Source organism: Scardinius erythrophthalmus (assembly GCF_964197995.2).
Source record: "Scardinius erythrophthalmus genome assembly, chromosome: 25".
In the NCBI taxonomy this organism is placed as follows: Eukaryota; Metazoa; Chordata; class Actinopteri; order Cypriniformes; family Leuciscidae; genus Scardinius; species Scardinius erythrophthalmus.
In genome coordinates this window covers 8,979,091-9,000,319 of record NC_138245.1, presented here as the reverse complement: position 1 = coordinate 9,000,319, position 21,229 = coordinate 8,979,091, and the positions used below count along the sequence as shown (strand labels likewise).

Below are 21,229 nucleotides of genomic sequence, written 5' to 3'. Positions count from 1 at the left end.
GGGTTTAATATCATTTTTTGGCAGAACTATCCCTTTAATGGTTCTTGGGGGTATGGGACAGAGTTTAAAAGTGGACTCTGTCACAGCTAGCGACCCACTCTCTGTCATTAGCTGCAAATATAAGAATGGGCAACCACTAGCCGATAAGAGCTACTTGGTAGAGAATAGTATGAGAGCTTTAAAGCGCTCTGTTCTCTCAGTGGCCACTCAATTTCATGCTGGAGTTAATAGTCAGATGACTGTATGTCGACTATTTCTTCAGGACATTCCTAAAGTGTTTGGCGGCGAAGATTCTTGGTATCGGCATTGGAGAGCAAGGGATTGCTATTGCACAATCTGCTATTCCAATCTGATGCTCTCTCGAAAGGTCTACCAGAAGCATATTGCTGTTTCCTAGGTAGAGCAAGCAGGATGGGGTCCTCCTGAGGCCTCTCTCGGCCTTTAGGATGGGATGCTAAAATCACTTGCTCCCCGGGAGTAGGTTGTGCACTTGGACCTATAGCTGAGGGTCCGGTTGGCAGTGTTTGAGGCTGCCCATCTTTATTGTTGATCAAGAATATTGCTGTGTTTCCTTGGTAGAGCAAGCAGGATGTGGTCCTCCTGAGGCCTCTCCTGGTCTTTAGGATGGGATTCTAAAATCACTTGCTCCCCGGAAGTAGGTTGTGCACTTGGAACTATAGCTGAGTGTCTGGTTGGCAGTGCTCGAGCCTGCCCCTCCTTATTGGTGATGGGTGCAGTGAGTCTGCGATCTATTTAACAGTTCTATCCCCGATGATATAGTGAATAATAGGGGCGTATTGAGCTGCCTCGTTGCCACAGGATGTTTCTGGTCACTAGATGCACAGTATGGCAACCTTGGGCTACAGCTTAGCTTGCTGGTGTTTCACAGCATAGTGAGCAGGTATTTGTCAGTATGGTCTAGTGGGTATTTTGTTAAATCCCATTAAGCACTGTTGAGTTCCACTTTTAAAGGGAACATCTCAGGTAACAACTTTAGCCATGTTTCCCTGAAAAGGGGAACGAGACACTGTGTCGTGTTGCCATACTTCTGGCATGCCTGTACGTCTTCCTTTAGACAATACAAAGTTGATGTCCTTCTCTTTAGGCGCCCTTTTATATCCTCCCTGCAGACCTTGTGACATCACCTTATGGCGGTATTATTTTTTTTGTCCTATTTTCATTCTAATCATCTTCAAGCCAGAATCATTCACTGACAATCTGATAAAAAAATCCCTTTTTACTCCCTTTAAGAAAATGTCAAAAACTTTGAACACAAAGGCTTCACTCGTTGCTGTTCACTCTGTACTGTACATGCTACCATTAGGAGATATCATTAGGAAACATGGCATTAGCTTTCACTGTTATGCCGACGATACTCAGCTGTATATTTCTTCAAAACTTAACGAAACTTACTAATTCACAAAATTAACGGAATGCATAGCTGATATAAAAAATTAGATGACTCGTAATTTCCTACTACTTAATTCTGAAAAAACAGAGATTCTAATTATTGGACAAAAAACTTCCTCACGTAATAACCTAGAATACTGTTTAACATTTGCTGCTCTGTCGAGTCTTCGTCGTCGGTTAGGAACCTGGGTGTGCTCTTTGAAACCAATCTTTCATTTGAAAGTCACGTGTCTAGTATCTGTAAAACTGCATTTTTCCATCTTAAAAATATATCTAAATTACGCCATATGCTCTCATTGACAAATGCGGAAACAATTAGTTCATGCGTTCATGACCTCAAGGCTAGATTATTGTAATGCTCTACTGGGTGGTTGCCCTGCACGCTTAATAAACAAACTACAGCTAGTTCAAAACGCAGCAGCTCGAGTTCTTACCAGAACCAGGAAGTATGACCATATTAGCCCGGTTCTGTCAAAACTGCCCTGGCTGCCTATCAAACATCGCATCAATATTACAATATTGCTGATCACTTACAAAGCACTAAATGGTTTAGCTCCGCAGTACTTGAGCGAGCGCTTAACGGATTATAGTCCATCACGTCTATTGCGATCTCAAAATTCCGGCCAGTTAATAATACCTAGAATATCAAAATCGACTGCTGGCGGTAGATCCTTCTCCTATTTAGTACCAAAACTTTGGAAACAGTCTTCCTACCATTGTCCGGGAAGCAGACACACTCTGTCAGTTCAAAGCTAGACTAAAGACACATCTCTTTGACCTAGCATTCACATAATACATTATAGACTTCTATAATTCAATGTTAGGCTGCATAGATTAGGTCAGCTGGAACCGGGAACACTTCCCATAAATCCTGATGTACTCGTTACATCATAAGAAGAATGGCATCTACGCTAATTTTAGTGTATTTGTTTATCCCGAGGTTTTCCCGCAGCCTGCCGGATCCAGGCTGTATCCAGATCTGATGAAGGACCTTCGCCTGGACCCGATCCAACGCAGTGCTGAAGTGCCAACTAGTCTCTCCCTATGGAGGATCCCTTTACCACTCTACAGATAAAGCGTTGTCGGGAAACTCAATTCGCGTACCTACCCTGAATTGATAAAATAAAATAAAATTCTGTATCAAAAATTATAAGGAAACGCCAGTACTTTTAGGCTTGGTTTGTAGGGAATTCCAAACCTTCGCACATATATTCAAACGCACATAACTATAGAACCAATTCTTAATGCGCATGTGACCGCCATCTGCGTTTCTCACAGGTTCGCGTTTAAAGTCTATGTAGAGAGAATGGTGTCGTCTTAGCGGCCCCTAATTTAATAACAAATGATCGTTGCGACGGAAGCGAATCAATCAAAACTAACTTTAGCTGGAAAATAACTATATTAAAGAACCGCTATAAAGCCAAAACAATCTCTGTTACCTTAAATTATTCGTTTATCTCTGTAAAGCTGCTTTGAAACAATCTACATTGTTAAAAGCGCTATATAAATGAAGATGACTTGACTTGACTTGACTTCAAAAACATATATCATCCTTGAGTCTCTTGTAAGGAACCTTTACTTTTTCATGATAACAAAATGTTATATTGTGTTGATTTGTGTAATTCTTATAACCCCATTTCTTACTGTTGATATCTGTATCCTTTCATTTGCAAATAATAATAATAATAATAATAATAGACTAAACATGTAGCATACGCATGTGCATGACGTTACCGTTTTCACAGATTCGTGTTTTTATAGTTTACACGGAGATGATAAGGGTGTCGTTTTAAAAAAAACGTGCACTTTGAAACACGTTTTCAAAAGTATGCGATTTCTGGCCACCAAAACGCCGTTGTCGTGTAAATGAATGGCCAAAACACATAAAAAGACTTCTGTTTTTAGTTAAAAATAGTGTCGTGTAAACGGCCCCTAAGACACTGGCTCACCCAAAGCGTTTCCATGATTACAGTAACCTGAGATGTCCCCCGTTTTTCAACTGTAGGCTACTGTTTAAACTGTTATTTTGCTTTGCAAACTTTTAAACAATAAATATGTGTTTTCAGTATATGAAAATATAAAAATATAAAAATACTATATTATATAGTATATAACAGTATATTATTATACAGCAGTAAGCTAGTATTTCAATCTGAACATAACCATTGTCACATCATTGACTCTTACGTCTCCTGACATAAGCTGTGAGGATTTCAGATAGTTTCAAAGACACACACGGAACATTTAGAGGTTACGTCAGCAGGTGCAGAACAAGGAGCTGTTTGAAAGAATCTTTCTGAAGAGTAAGAGTTTGAAACAGGACTTCAGAGGGACAGGTTCAAAAGTTTTTAAACTAGTTTTCTCCAGTAAATGAACCTTTCGTTCCCCTGTGCACTACCCTCTAGCTATAATACAGCAAACTGTTCTCAGGCTGTTTATGAGGGCTCATATTGCAGTTTACAGTGCTGTGCATAAGTTTAGACAACCATGCTAAAGTTGACTAAAAAGAGGAATAAAAAATAATCTATTGGAAATTGAACTTAATGCCTTAATTAAAAAAAATAAATAGGAAAAATCCAACCTTTAAGGACATTAATTTTCTTTGTGAATGAATAATGCATCGTAAATAAATAAATAAATGTTCTTCCTTAAAATACAGGGTGCATAAGTCTGGACACCCCTATGTTAAATTCCCATAGAGGCAGGCAGATTTTTATTTTTAAAGGCCAGTTACTTCATGGATCCAGGATACTATGCATCCTGATAAAGTTCCCTTGGCCTTTGGAATTAAAATAGCCCCACATCACCACATAGCCTTAACCATACCTAGAGTTTGGCATGGTTTTATTTCAGTTAGCCTAATAGCTGGCTTGATTTGCATTGAGAGATGATCTTATGGAAAGTGCTCTAGGTATGGTGTTTTAGGTATTTTAATTAAGTCATTAAGTTCAATTTCCAAAAGATGGTGTTTTATTCCTCTTTTTAGTCAACTTTAACATGGGTGTCTAAACTTATGCATAGCACTGTATGTATCAGCTTACAGTGCTTTTCACAATGTTCATCACCAGCTTATATAGCATAAACATGCCACACCATTGAGATAAAAGAGCAATGAAATACTGTCTCAGTTTTAAAATGGAGTGAAAGTATTTCTGTTTCTGTATATTTACACAAACAAGTAAATACACACTCATATTTTTAATCACTGGTGTGTAAATAAAAAAAAGGCAATAAACATTCAGTTAGACAAAAATTCACATTTATTTATTGTTAAACAAGTGTAGAACTTTACATCCTTTGTAGAGATGGGCTCTTTAACATGTTTATCAGAGATGGGTTTCTTAATTATGCTTATGAAGATGAACTATGCCGACCAGTGCTTTAAAATATTCACAAAAGTACCATTTTTAAAGAATAATTTAATAAATAAATATCCAACCCCAGCTGCAGTAATAGTCCTTAAAGAAGAAGGTTCTACTCCAAGCTCAGCTGCGACCTTTAGTCACTACATTTTTCATGCTTTGCACAGATTTGGACAAAATTAATTTGTGCAAGGCACGAGAACATTAGAATCTAATTGATCTAAAGTGGCAAACCCATTTTCATGAACAGGACAGAGAGATCTCAAAGTCTTTTGCAGCATACATGAGGTCATCCACCAATTGCATCATCATAAACAGCCTTCTGAAATTTTTACATAGTCATCTCATTTTCAAAATCTCTTCATTTGCTTTATATTTAGGGTTGTTATTATTTATTTTATAGCAATTTATTTTACACAATCAATACAACAAAATATATTGTTCTATGTTATAGCATTACCCTTGACAGTTCCGTACATGATTGATAAAATATAAGGCCTAGGGTTTGTTTGCTAGTGGTCATATGGGATTTTGTTTATGATTGTAAAGGGCGAACAGAACTCCTTTAGTTCAGTCAGGACAATCTCTGCATGTCATAATGTCCTGGAAATTCCATTTTTGTATATAATAATAAAGAAAAATCAAAACTGCATTCGAAAGAGAAATATGTGAACATATATGTACATCCTTTGAGAAACGTATGCACTGGAACGAGAAAGACTTTTTTTTTTTTTTTTTTTGGCTTAATTTTATTTTTTTATGTGAAACTGTATTCTTATCACCAGGCCCACATGGAATCTGCAACCCAAGAACACTGCAGATTTCCGCATTAAACCCTCATTCACAAAGTTCTACTGTACACATCACGTGACCCTTGTATGTTTGTTTATTAAATAATTGTGGCTAATCTGATTACATTCAGCTACCAATAATAGGGTAACAATTAATAATTGCAAAAATGATTTTCCCCATTAATGTTTTTTGTCTTGTTTTCAGTAAAAACATCTTTGAGAGAATGTCTTAAATTAAGATTTGTCTTTCTTCTTTTAAGCTCTAACCTACTTAATTATTGAAAAAAAATATTCAATAAATATTATTTCAAAACAAAACTCTCAATGAATCCCAATTACAAATGTTTGCTACTCAAGTAAATTGATCTTGTTTTAAAGATATTTCGATATTTTTACTGAAAACAAGGCATAAGCTTTGTGTGTATCTCGCTGCAAATTTCTGCCACAAATCAGCACAGAACATGCAATAAGCCGTCTGCAGATTCCGTCTGGGCCGGCCTGTAACTCGTTGGACAGCAGCGGTACTTCTCCATTATGTGTGCAGTCATGTGGTAGGCTAAAAAAAGGAAGACCACTCTGTCATCGGTGGATGGGCGGGGCTGTGTACATGGTGGGCGGTGCTTACAGTTTGTTTTAAAGGCTTGTGACCAGCTGCATTTGTCCCTCTCGTACGTCCCCCTCGGGGACACAAGCGTCTTTAGAGACGGGGATGATGAGGCCCTCGCTACTGTCTCTGCTCATCTGATAATACGCGTGCAGCTGTTGGCCTGACCCCAGGTTGGGCATGCTTTTATAGTAAACGTCTTCGTTCGGACTGTGTTTGGATGGCGAGAGGTCCTGGCCAATGTCTAGGCTGCTCTCCGAGAACGGCGAGTCTCTAAGGTTTGGCATGCTGGTGTACACCGAGTCTCTGTTGGGGGAGGGCAAGGCGGTTTCGGCCGGAGGAGGGAGCTGGTCGATGTAGCTGTGGGGTTGAGAAGCTTCCATGTCGACCCTCGCTCTCTCCTGCGTGTGGTACAGGAGCGAGTGAGTTCGCTGGGGGATAAGAGGGGCACCGAGCGTGCGGGGATGCGTGTGGTGCAGTCCCAGACCGTCCATCTCGCTGTCCCCACCCACCTGCACCAGGGACGATGTCTCGGCAAACACAGGTTCTCTGATGACCCCCTCCCCCTTTTTGGTGCTGATATGGGACTCGGCAGCCCTGAGGTTGTTGTGAACAAGCTCTGAGATGATCATCTTCTCGAAGGCCGTGTCATTGAGACTGAGCCCGCAATCCACCACCTGCACGCCGTCGCTGTAGTTATGAAGAGAGTAGCTGTTATTAAAGTTGCCGTTGAGTGGTAGAGTACCGAACGTGTTCGTATCTCTGCCGCTGGTCACCGAGTGTCCTGCAGCAACACAAGAGGAAGAAAAACATTTTAATAACCAGAAATAATCATCAATATAATAAAAAAAATCATCAAGATAATATAAAAAAAAAAAAAAAAAAAAAAAATCTAAATGTTTAAAGCTGTTTAGGACCTGCATTTGAGTCAAATGCAGAAATGCTAAAAATCTGGGAAAATGTAAAGATTGGAAGCCTTTAGAACTGTAAGGGGCAAACTCACTAAATAGTTCCCTGCAGAAAGTGATTTTCTTGTTCAGTATTATTGTCTTGTTTTCCAGTACAAATATCTAAACATTTCTAAATCAAGATTCATTTACGCAAGAAACAAAATAACTTAAGATATTCTTGTTTTCAAAAAAAATAAAATAATAATAATAATAAAAAATTACGGAGCCCATCTAACATGCAAAAAAAAAAAAATATATATATATATATATATATAAAAAACAACAACAACTATATATATATATATATATGGCCACGATTGAACAATTCGTTCCCATGACTTGCAAATACATCAGCACGTTTTACTTATTCCTTCCCCCGTTTTAATTAAATTGTGCGCACAATATAATAATTTGTTTCCTCAATTTATTCAATCGTGGCTACATAATTTGTTCCCTAGTTTTAGTTCAATCAAAATGAGGGAATAAATGAATTCAAATTTGTGGCCACGATTTACTAAAATGAGAGAACAAATTCTTAATTTGTGGGAACAAATTCTTAATTCATGGCCATGATGAGTTGTTGCTTTTAAAAAAACAGTTCCCTTTGAATTAAGTTTATTTTTCCAACCATGTAAGTATCATTTTTTTCTTGTTTTAAGCATAAACTCACTTAATTTTGATACATTTTCAGAAAACATATATAGCATGTAATTTTGCTTCTTAAGTAAATGTATCTTGATTTGAGAATGTTTACATATTTGTACTGGAAAACAAGACAAAAATACAGAATAAGTGTTGCACTTCTTTTAGTGTGATCATATGCGAATGACTCGGAATCCAGTTTAACTAGCTGCTAAATGTGTTTAGTTCTGGATTTTTAAGTGCTAGGATAAAAGTTGTGGAGCGCAGTTCTAAAGCCCCAGCAAAGTATGCCGGATCCACTTCATTTAGGTTTGCCTGACTTGAATAAACCTGATTTGCATCATTTCTGTACTGAATTAGCAGGCACAGGCACAGGCACAACTTCATTCTTTGTGAATTCCTCCCAATTTGAGGTTCTGAATTTTTCCTCAATCAAACAATTTAAAAAAAATTGACAATGTCCAATTTCAAAACATTGTTTTTAACTACATCCTAAACAACATTAAAATCAGTTGGTAGGCTTCAAACATCACAGAAATGAATGAGAGTGCGGCACAGATGTGTATTCACAGATGAAAGAGCGATGACAGTCAAATAATTCATCAACATCAGCTTGTATTGGATCGGTTAAGGCGGTGGGGTGAAGGGTTTGAAAGTAACGAAAAAAAAAAGCAAAAAAAAAAACACAAACAGCCATTTTTCACACTACAGAGAGTGAATGAAAGCGAAAGCATCCAACAGACAGGAGAGAGAAAACTCACTCTGAACAACTCACATCAAGTCTGTCTGTTCAGGCCAGCAGACCTGAGCGCTGCTGATGAACAAAAAGAACACAAAACAAAAAGGAAAATGATTTATTGTAAAACATGATGAGTTATCACTAACAGAAAAAGTAAAAAAAAAAAAAATAATAATAATAATTACAACGTTAGTGCAAGCGAAGGATTTAGCAAATTAAATTAACATCACAATTAAGGCCTTTTCCCTCTGTTAAATGTCACAGTTGGGTTTGTTTGCTGGACTGGAGTTTATGTGGTAATTTGAGCTCATTTGCCCGCTGGTAAATGGGTGGCCGTCTGCATGAGCTACGATAATCTTTAACTGCATCTTATGAGAGCGCACCGGTGGGCGGTTTGGACACAGCCATTCTCAGAACCTCTCCACAGAAATGACAAGACAAAGGAAGGAGATGGCAGATGGGAACAGAAGAGGGACAGTAATTTGAGGAAAGGGAGTTTAAAAGAGATTTCTGCTGGATATTGAGACAGAAGGGCTAAAGAAACATGAGGGTTTTTCTCTGACAGAATTCTTCACCAAACTCGTAAACAGACAGAGAGATGTGGAGGGTAACAGAGAATATACAGTGCCCCCAAAAAAGACACTATTTGGACACTTTAGCTAAAAAATAATGTAAATAAAATAAAATAATTTGCATTAGAGCTGCACGATTCATTGTTAAATGATCAAAAATCCATGCGATCTTATTCCCAAATGACAGCCAGTCTCCTGTGTCTATTAAACCTTTGACAAAATCACACCAGAATATTCAAATCTGTGTTCGCGCTGCCGCTGACCCAGAGAAAATCGTTATCATGTATGAAACAGCTTTACAAACAGTCTTTTCAACAACACAGTATGGCTATTTCTGTTTCAAATAGTCAATTTATCACAGAAGTACTGGGATAAAAGTTTATAGTTTTGATATAAACACTGATGTCTACGGTAGCGATTAAAATAGAAAATCACCTTTGGAAAGTAACTTTGAAGGCACTTCAAATAACAATTGTATCATTACATCATTACACCAGTAGGCGGCGACAAGTGACTGTTAAAAATGTATGTCATTGAATCATTCATTCAAGCGATGCGTTCAAAAAACGCTGATTCATCCTGTAATATAACAGGTAAAGTATTTATTAAACAGATTTTTTTTTTTTTTTTTTTTTTTTTAAGAATACATTCAAATTAGTTCAACATTTTTAAATAAACTGCAGCCATTAACATTTTGTCAGAACCTCTAGTAAATTACTTGCTATTTTAGTTGTTTAGAATCGTGATTCTCAATTTATCCTGAATCATGCAGCTCTAATTTGCATTATGAAACACAACATCGAACCAAATAGAATTTGTATTTAAAAAACAAAACATAAAAAAAAAAAATGTGTAAAATAATAAAACTATAGATTAAAAGACAAAAAATAAGACAAACGTATTTGGACACTTTCTGGTTCTGTCTTTCTTAAAAGTAAGACAACAGAAAAGTGAAGTTATATGGCTAAAGTGTCAATCAATCAAATCCTTTTTGTAGCCTAAATGATTTTTTTTTTCATATAACATCTGAATCTGAAATTCTGACTAAATAAGCTGCAATAGAAGCTGTTGTAACATGCAGATAAAGGCACAACTGTAACTGCACATTATACAGCCTGGCCTCGACATCTGTAGCCAAACTCAAAAGAAAGTATTTGAATAAATCAAACCTAATGTCCAACGAGACCGTCTTTAACAAAGAGAGAAGGCGACTGCTTTCAGTAAAATCTCCATTCAGAATGACGTGTGTACATTTAGGCTTTGAAAAATATTAATTGTGTGTGCAATGTACAGGTACATGCATCGTGCCAGCATCCCAAAGTTGTAAATGCAGAGGTGATGAAAGTATTGTTTCATTGAGAGCAACATTTCCTCATTTTAATGATTTCTAAACCATGTGCTGACAAAATGCGGATGATCTGTTAATGGCCACTGAGTGTGCAAGAGTTGTGCTGATAAAATTATGGTAAAACAATTACATTTGATGGGCAAATTTAAAACTGATTGCATACTTGTCTCTCTGTAGGTCACTGAGTGTGTGCAGGAAAGGGAAAGAGAAAACAAGACACAAACAGTTAACAGTGTCTTAAACAACTTTTAAAAATTTGTAAAAAGTTGAATTGCTGTACATTTGCTTGCTTAAATATAAATATTAAATAAATCAAATTAAATAATCTTGTGTGCATCACAATTGCCTCTTGGTGAGGGTAAAAACACAAACTGAGAACTACAGTTTTAATCTGTGAGCAATGGATCAATTCCTGGAGAAGAGGAACTCTCTGCAAGGTACATTTTCTGTTTTTATTTGTAAAGGTTAAACGATCTGATATATTGGAATGATTTCTCATCACAGAGGGACTGATGCTACCTAGCACTCTGATAATACTCATAGTGCTACATAGTACCACAAAAAAAAAAGGAAAAAAAGAGAGCAGTGTATTAGTAGTCACACCTGGAGAGTGAAAGACTGGCACCGTTGGTGTGTTACATACGATAGTTTCAGCCAGTAAGGTGTTGTAGGGGTTATTAGTGCCTTGTGGTCTCAGAAGAGGGTTAGTAAGAAGATAATTGCCCGTCATTCCTAAAGCGACAAAAACAGAAGAGGACAAATAAGATTATGACCTCTAAGACGTCTATTTAATTTGTCCTAAAGATAAAGGTATTGATGAAATAAATGGATGTGTTTTATCTGGAAGCATGTTTATTTTATTTTATTTTATTTTATTTTATTTTATTTTATTTTATTTTATTTTATTTTATTTTATTTTATTTTATTTTATTTTATTTTATTTTATTTTAGTTTATTTTATTTTAGTTTAGTTTAGTTTAGTTTAGTTTATTATTTTAGTTTAGTTTAGTTTAGTTTAGTTTAGTTTGCACATAGCTGCTTATTTATGTAATTTCATTGTAACTAATTACTACACTGTAAAAAGTTTGTAACACTCCCAAATCAAAAATTTCAATTGACCGATAACATCTAAATATTTCAATTGGCTCAAGTGAAAATCTGTACATTTAATTTTAGAATTTACCAATTGAAAAATCTAGATGTTATCGGTCAATTGAAATTTTTGTTACAAATTTTTTACAGTGTAATATAAAATCAAATGGTAACCTTTTGTAATAAGGTTCATTAGTTAACATTAGTTAATGTATTAATTAACATGTAATAACAATGATCAATATATTTGTTACTATATTAGTTAATCTTTGTTAATGTTAGTTAATAAAAATATAGCTGTTCATTATTTGTTCATATTAGTTTACAGTACATTAACTAATGTAAAAAAAAAAGTAATAATGTATTAGTAAATGCTGAAATGAATATTAACTAAGATTAATAAATGCTGTAGAAGTATTGTTCATTCTTAGTTCATGTTAAGGTAGTTAACTAATGTGAACTAATAAACGCTATTATAAAGTGTTGCCAATCAAATTAATGTCAAGAAATGCACATCACCAATTGTAAATGTTAACAACATTTGTCAATGTTAGGCTTCATCGTCCAACATACAGTAGATCAAGCAGTTGTGAAAATGGATGGATGAATATTTGTCAATGGCAAATTTTAATTTAAAAATTGTATTCGAAATATAACTACTATACTGGGCGGAACTTCTTACTAATTCAAGATCTCAGCTAAAATATTCTATGCTAAACATAATTACTATTATATCTTGCATCAAAATTATTATTTTTTGTCCATATTCATTTTTTTTTTTTTTTTTGCGATATGAATATTGCAAATGAAAACTGTCATTGTTGTGTTTGTTTCTGAAGAGAGACACTGAAGCACAGAAAGACAAATAGCATTTTTTTTTTTTTTTCACCTTTGTGTTTTGTGCTTGAACGCGTGCATTAAAAGCATGCTGAGTGTTTTAGAGCAAGCCAAAGCAAACGGCTCTGAATAATACAACCTTACCGCAGGTCAGCAAGAGTTGAACATCATCTTCTCATCACATGCATTTCAGCCCTGGCTAAATAATAAATGACAGTTTTTTTTTGTTTTTTTTTTTCTAAATCCTTGAAATAGCTGACCGAGGGCACATTGTCTACTGACTCACTTCTGTAGTTGTGTAAAACAGGCCCAAAAAGGACTTTATCTGTCTTTAAATGAACATTAGTCGTTTCATTTTCTATTAAAGTCAACATGAAATCAAAGTTGACCCTATTTACACTCTCAATACGGTACATCAGTCCCTGATGTTTTTATAAATGATTCAATTGGTCCATGTAAAAAAAAGGAAAAAAAAAAAAGAAAAAAACATGTTTGGCATCATAAGCTTTCATCAAAATGTAATAACTTGCTTCTCCTCTGAAACAACTTTCCTTTTTAGCTGATGACACCAATCCCTCTTATTTTTTACTCCCTCCCTTCCCACCACCTGTCATACAGAGACCACTTTTCACCATCTAATTAATTCGCTATCGGACAAATATGTCACATCACATTAGTAAAAGGGTTGCGAACGCTGTTTCATGTTGACTTTAACTAAAATCAAATATGAGTGGTTTAAAATAGATACTCGAGCATGTGTTCTATTAACATTCTCAAGCTTATCAAATAAACTAACATCTTATTTTACATAAATATCAATCATATTTAAAATAACATGTTAAAATTGTAAAGAGATAAAATATATAAAATATAAATTCACTAAAACCATTTGATATTTTATTCAAATTGAAAATGGTGAGTTCAATAGTGCAGAGCTTCCAAAATTATTGGATGTTAAGAAATTTGATTAAATTGGATGTAAAATTAAATACTAGAATATTATTAAATATGGTCAAAGAAATGTAATTAAACATGGATGACTGATTCATTTAGTCTCAGTCTATTAGTTAAGTTTCCATGAAACAGAGATGAAATGAGTTTGGATGACTGACCTTGGTTGAGGGTTGATGTGCTGTTGATGTCTCCTGAGATGAAAGAGGATTCAGACTGTTTTCTTACTGTGTCATTCCACATTCTTCTGATTCGACTCTGTTGGACGAACAAACAGCCATGAAACACTGATCACTATCTTTGGGAGGGAAAAAATTGCATGTTACATCTTATTTTTTCTTCAAAAAAAAAAAAAAAAAAAAAAATCTTTTTTTTTTCTGATATGTAGTGGCCCCAAAAAGTATTTGAATACTTTTGGACACTTCACTTGTACTTATCTGTTCCTATGCTATTCATGCATTTACAGTATAACAAAATATCAAGGTAAGTGGCATCTTCAAACAAATGATAGCTTTTCTCAGAACTAACGTGACTTTTCTGAGCAATTTCAATGACTTTCAAACAACTTGTGCCAATGTCATTTTTGCCACTAAATCAACATTTAATGGAATTCTATCTATCTATCTATCTATCTATCTATCTATCTATCTATCTATCTATCTATCTATCTATCTATCTATCTATCTATCTATCTATCTATCTATCTATCTATCTATCTATCTATCTATCTATCTATCTATCTATCTATATTTTCATTGAATAGTAATTTATTTTATATTTGATATTAAATGTTTGTTTGTTTTGTTTGTTTTTTTGTTGATGGGGACTTTATGGACACAGTATTTTGTAATAATGTGAAAAGTTAAAGATTTTATATTATTTAAAAATGTAGACCAGCATATATTTCCAAAAAAGTATATATGAAAAATATATATATTTTTTTTTCATCCCACTAAAAAGGGGAGATTTTAAACATAAATGTTACATAAGATGCTGGCATATCATAAAACAGCTTAGCAAGTAAATATTATTGTATACCAGAACCCTATCAGAACAACTATCGGTATGATTCACTATATGATACAATCCATCATAAAGACTTTGATATAAAATCTCTAAAATGTGTCTGCAAAACAAGAAAAAAAAATAATAATACATAAAAGATCTGTGCTGCAGTACTGAAGTAGATGCAAGCACTCAGAGTGTTTCATTTCATTCCAATGGAAAATTTGTCTCATAACTGAGCGTCACATTAAAGCGGTTGAAAACAATGGAAATTGGGTCAGTAGTGTTTGTACCTGAGTACCAGAGGAATAGCGAGCGCTTGTCCGCGTTGTTGAGGTCTTTGTGGAGCTGTGCGAGCTCTCTGTCGTGATCCCGCTACAGCAGTACGTGTGTCGGAGGCATTTGCTGTACTCTCTCCGAACCTGCAGTTTAAAAGAACGTTTCTTTTTTTCAAGTGAACTTTCAACATGCACTTCTCGTTAAATCCAACTGCTGCCACGGCTCTGGTAGAACAACATGTATCAGGGAGCACTTACTTTCTTCTGAAGCAGGCAGTGGAAGGTAAAGATAAACATGCCCTGGAAAGTGTTGAAGATGGTGAAAAGGTACGCTAACACAACGGACGACTCGCTGACGAAGAACAAACCAAATGACCAGGTCAGGCCCAAGAGACACAGCAGAGCAAAGCCGCCCATGACCCACGACCTTAGAGAGCAAATGAAAGAGAAAGAATGAGGCGTGAGAGAGGGTCAGTTTCATCCAGCAGAGAACAAAAATCATTACAGCATTGCATCTACAATATTAGTAAAAAAAATACTAATCAAACACGGGTCCTGGAAATCATTTGTACTGACATCTTGGGCACAAGTAGATGGGAAATGCAGTGGAACATATTACTGAGAGGTTAATCAATCCCATATGAAAAGGGGATTATCATAAAGAAGGTTTAATCAGTATTGAGGCAGTGGAGTGTGGAGATATTTTTTGCATGCCACACTACTGGGTAAAGACGCATGATACTGGGCTGCATTCAGACGGAGGGGAAAGAGAAAGAGCAGTAATCATCTCTGATTGGTCCATTTTAGTGGAGGAGGCGCTGACAACAGGTCTCGGCTGGCTAAGGAACCAAAGAGATAGAGCTCGCTTTCATCAGAAGAGAAATGACAGATGAAACGAGAAACCAACATATGAAGATTTGAAGGGATGATGAATAGGAGGGCTTTGGGGTATAATGATTTTTTTGAGGGTACGTCGGTATAAGCGCATTGAGATCTATAAATGAGAAGCGAAATAGATAGAGCTAGAGATGCTTTGATTATAAAATTGTGTCCAATACGGATAAGCCATTGGTTATTCTCATGGTATGGACGACAACTGATGTAATAAAATAATAGAATACGATAACACTTTATTTTACAGTGTCCTTGTTACATATGTTACATGTACTTACAACAATAACAGTAAAGTATGCACAATTACATGCAACTAACCCTCAACCAAATCCTAATCCTATCCTAACCCTATAGTAAGTACATGTACTGTAGTTAATTAATATCAATCATTACTTAAATATATAATTACACTGTAACAATGACACCTTAAAATAAAGTGTAACCTAAAATACTATTGTCTAAAAATGAAGAAAGAAAGAAAGAAAGAAAGAAAGAAAGAAAGAAAGAAATAAAGAAAGAAAGAAAGAAAGAAAGAAAGAAAGAAAGAAAGAAAGAAAGAAAGAAAGAAAGAAAGAAAGAAAGAAAGAAAGAAAGAAAGAAAGAAAGAAAGAAAGAAAGAACACACTAAAAATAATTTATAAAATAATACTATTCAATAGAAGCTATTATTTGAAAGTTTTGGTCCCACTTTATATTGTAGTGGCTTTATAGTGGCTTTAAGTACTATGTACTTACATGTACTTACATTGAAATTAATAATTTGATACAATGTACTTATTGTGTAACTACATGTTTTTACATTGTACTTACATTTTAAAAATTCCTGCATGTAATTACAGCTGTAATTAATTTATGTAATTAAATTTGTAATTACACAGTTGACCCTTCCCTTACACCTTAAACCTACCCAATCCACCACACCTGTCCTTAACCTTACCCGTATCACACCTCAATAGCAGCAAAAGTTTTTTACAATACAACATGAACACAATAAGTACATTGTACTTATTTTTTGATGTAAGTACATGGTACTTAATGCCACTTAATATAAAATGGGACCAAAGTTTTAAATGCAAAAGCAAATTTTGACGTAACAATATTATAATGCATTAGTAGAAATAAAAATGATGCATACATTTTGCCATAAACTAAATATTTAATTTAACATTGTTATTAAATAATAAGTGTTATTAAAGATAAACTTTAAGTGAGTGCTAGATGACAGTAAAGTTCTCTAACTGTAAAATCTTATGTGAAAATCAGCAGTTAAATATGCAATACTGGTCATTAAATACAATTTGGAAGATGGATGGATGGATGGATGGATGGATGGATGGATGGATGGATGGATGTATGGATGGATGGATGGATGGATGGATGGATGGATGGACGGATGGACGGATGGATAATAGTCATAATGAGTGGTATGACTGGTTTGGCATATGAGGGTTATAAGAATAGGAATATATCAGGTTGGCAATATGAAGGGTGAGTAATAGAAGGGTCAAAAGTGTTATGGGAATGAATATTTTTGAGGATATGAGGGTATCAGGTTAAGATATACAGCAATTTAAGACGGTCCAGGCGGAATTCAAATTAAGAAAGTTAAGCCACAGAAAGACAGACAAACAGATAAGCGCGCATGAGAAGCACAGAGAGAGACGGCGCTTCTGGAAGAGCCCAGCAAACAGACAATAAAATGACAAGGGGAGCAACCATGAAGCTGTGGCATAGATGTCTAGCTAACGCTCTTACTTGATAAATGGTTTATTATCTTCATAGCTAGAGAGCATGGCCAGCAGAGGAGAGAGACAACATTAGATCAGGCAAATCAGTTGGATTATCATAAAAGTCCAAATGTAAGAATTCTGAAGTTAAAATGCAAATGAGGCTGGACAAACAACCAAACAAAAAAAAGTGTTAGATTATGCCCTCAGCTGTGTACAAAACAAAATTATCTGAATAAATGTACCTGCCCAGGTTATAAATTCTTAAAGACAACATGAAACTACATCACAATGTTTTTAACTTCCATTATAATATGTATCAGTTTTTGATTTCATGTTGTCTTTAACACACTTGATGATTACATGACAAGACTTTTCATAAAACTTTACCGCCACTGTAAACGTTATTTCTTTTTTTTTTCCACACAGACTGCCAAGTTTATTTAATTTACCCATGCTGCATTGCCCTATCCCGGATTGTAAAGGGACTAAAGATGGTTCTCTCAGGGCAAATGTGCCAGTACTTTGCCTTTTGCACTATTTAATATGGCAGTAATGTTTTATGAGCGACATAAGTTACGGTGTGCTGTGAATCTTACCCAGGCAAATCAGAATTATAATAGCCATCACAGACGCGATAATTACTGGTTAGGGTAAGAGAACAGATAGAGAACAGAGAAAGAGAAAAAAGGACAGAGAAAAACAAGGGGAAATGGGAAACAGAGAAATGAAACGAAATGCTGCAGATTAGCTTGCTGAACATGCAACATGCTGCAATGAGCCCAGAGTTTAGCGGGTCGTTTCATGTCGCCCTGTGGTGATGGGTGGAGAGAAATTTAGACAGCATACGGCCGACACAATGCCCGTGAGCAATCTGTTTCTCCAACGTGTTAGTCATGTTTATATCATTGTTAAATCTAATAAAACATGCATATTTCCCCAATGGCTGTGTGTTAAGTTTGAAAGATCACATTAAATGCAATCAGTGCCATATATCAAACCCAAAACATATACAGGCTCTTTCCATGAACAGGGTCCAAGGGTTGTAAAAAATGTGTTACCAAAATCTGGGACATGGCTAAAGTTTAAACACTTAAAACACTTTACAATAAGGTTACATTTCTTAACATTGTTTAACTATATTATTTAACATTAACTAACAATGAACACTACTTCTACATCAGTTGTTATTCTTAGATGTTAATTTCAACATTCATTAATACATGTTTAAAAGTTGTATTTCGTACAATTAGAAACAATGAACAATTATATTTTTGCTATAACATTAACACTAATTAATAAATGGCTTTACAATATATTATTCTTTGTTAATTTGTTAGTTAATGCATTTATAATGTTATCAAATGAGACCTTATTGTAAAGTGTTACCAAATACCAATTATGTTTTATCTTTTAACAACACGATTGAATAGTTGGAATAGTTAAAAAATTGGTATTCCCTCCATGCAGTAAAAATGGCTCAGATTATGTTACTTCTTGCCTGACATTAAAGAATGTTACATTTTTGTAATTTAAGGGACATCGTGTGGTAAATATTACTTATATTAGTAAAGCTAAATATTACTTATTGAAAAACAACAACAACAACAAATGTTTAACCATAAAAGGGGATACAGACATTTAACATTTTCAACATCTAATTGTTTTACAAGCTTATTCATGGAATGTGCCATAATAATTGGAAACACATTGGGAAAAGACTAAAAACGTCTTTAAAAAAATCACAATTTTAAAACAATAAAAATATGTCATACATTATCAAATAGAACCAGTAAGACATGCATTGCCATGCCAGCAAAAAGAACCAAAAGACTTGTGTGGTCAACCAACACACTTTTTCTGTTCTTTTCCGCTACAGAAAGAGATCTCCCTCTTAGCAACAGGAAACACATGGAAGTGCTTTCACTGTCTTTACACACACACACACACACACACACACACACACACACACACACACACACACACACACACACACACACACACACACACACACACACACACACACACACACACACACACTCACACACACATCTGAATTCACTCCGCAAGCAGACTCTGAATACAGGGAGTTGTTCCAAAAAGAGTTTTGTGGTCACTGTAAAGGAGGAACAGCACTGAGCCTGTCTCAATCATTACGTGCCTCTCTGGCCATCGCTCACATTAATAGACGCTGTGCACCTGAAGAGAATAACATCTGTCTAGAGTCCATCTGAATCCCTTTAGTCGATGCACTTAAATTCATCCAAGCAAACAGTGTTGTAGACGCTACATTCAATGTGAGCAAGGAACAATGTCTGTTCCCATTCTGAATTTTAGATTAGCAGTGGTGCAACTTCTTAGTGTGTGGCGGCACACTTTGACTCCACATGAGCTGAAACATAGTGGGGAAAACAATGTGACTTACTTGATGTTCTCCAGCCGGCTGGAATCAGGTTTCAGCGATGTAGAGTGTTTCATCATTTTGTACATCGTGATGAGCAGGAAGATGAGATTGAGCTGTGCAAAAGCAAAAAGACATTTGTTAATAAACAAAAAATGAAACATAAAGGATTAGATAAGTGTAGTTTTATTGGGAACATTAATTGAAAACAGCCATCTAAGCATCCCTTCAGCCAGTGCCTAATACAATAACCATCTGGCATATTGAGAGACAAAGCCAAGATGACTGGCGCCAAATACAGTGTCACTATATATCAATACAAGAATACAAAAAAGCAATAAAACTGTTTAACTGCAGAATGAAAACACAAACAGTTCAGAGAACCTCAGAGACCACACATGGAGAAACGGATATTTGATATTTCCTCAGGAAAAAAAACAAATAAATAACTTGAAGGAATATTTCGAATACAAACATCTACGGACCGCATTTGTGGCAAAACATCAGAGGGAAAACATCCCTCAGTATGTGAAAATGCATACAGTATTTACAGTGTTACACTCACAGTGGAAGCTTAGTAGGGAATCATTCAGCACTGCAAATAAATGTAAAATACACAACTATCACTGCTGCAAGAATATAACTGTTACTTTGCACGCAGCATCTTGGGACTTGCGGGTTTTTTAGTTTGACTGGTTGCATTGTGTACTGATTATATTTCTGTTCTGGACATTTGGTTTACATTTTTTTATTTAGAGTCTAATTTATTTTCTGTAGTTTTCACCACATGCATTCCGCATATATTGTCCATATATATTAGGCGATTAAATTAAATATATTATTTAGTAAATATATTATATTTAAATAGTAAATAACCTAGAGCAAATAAGTTTAATCTTTGCTCCGTGTACAAAAAAAGACAACTTAAGATAAATGATTAGAAATGTCCAAAGTGTTCAGGATGTTAGATATACAATGTAAAATGATTTCAGATTCAAACAGTTAAAACAAATCACTTTTTAAAGCTATGCATTTTGCATGCACACATAAAGTAACAAACTGAAATGATTTTATCTGCTAAATATGATAGTTGTATAAATGTTTATTGGCAATTGTCTGCTAGACTTGCACTGTAAGTGTACTTGCTGTAAACACAGTCTTATTCAGTCTTAAATGAGTTATTACTTGAATAATGTTTAAATAAGCCAAAAAAAAGTGTTCAGAATGTTATAAAATGTAAAATGCTCAGATTTTTAGATGAGTAAATAATCTTCCATACATCTGTTTCATGTCAAAAGATAAACATTACACTTATGAAAGCTATGCATTTTCCATTTAATTACACAAATAAAGTAACTTTATTTAATTAAGTTTTTTTTTTTTTTTTTTTTTGGATAGTTGCATACATTTTTATTAACAATTGCCTTCTTGCACTATAAATAACTAAGATTATTACTTAAAATAGTTTGATTTTTGCTCAGCGAAGAAAAAAGACAGGTTTAGGAGAAATTAGTACCCAGGGTGTTTAGCTATAGATCTACAAAATGTTAAATTTCTGACTTTAAATTCTGTCCAATCGTTTAGTTAAATAAACAAAAATCTCCTGTATATCTGCCTCATTTGTGA

General features: G+C 35.0%; 1 protein-coding gene across 9 annotated transcripts in view; it reads right to left on the bottom strand.

Annotated features, from left to right (window-relative positions):
• Positions 1–4,747: 4,747 nt before the first annotated feature.
• Positions 4,748–21,229, bottom strand: part of adgrl2a (adhesion G protein-coupled receptor L2a) — a 136,675-nt gene continuing 120,193 nt past the window's right edge. Inside the window, exons 17-24 of one of the 9 annotated variants that reach the window (XM_081358490.1) lie at positions 19,628–19,719; positions 14,840–15,008; positions 14,597–14,725; positions 13,460–13,556; positions 11,022–11,150; positions 10,582–10,599; positions 8,535–8,573; positions 6,813–6,951 (exon numbers count right to left, since the gene is read on the bottom strand). In XM_081358490.1, the coding sequence (XP_081214616.1) occupies positions 8,536–8,573; positions 10,582–10,599; positions 11,022–11,150; positions 13,460–13,556; positions 14,597–14,725; positions 14,840–15,008; positions 19,628–19,719 (672 nt within the window). In that variant the 3' untranslated portion in view covers positions 6,813–6,951; position 8,535. Of the gene's footprint in view, positions 6,952–8,520; positions 8,574–10,581; positions 10,600–11,021; positions 11,151–12,230; positions 12,547–13,459; positions 13,557–14,596; positions 14,726–14,839; positions 15,009–19,627; positions 19,720–21,229 lie in introns of those variants that run through there. The other 8 variants (XM_081358492.1, XM_081358491.1, XM_081358488.1 and 5 more) reach the window with 8 other exon arrangements.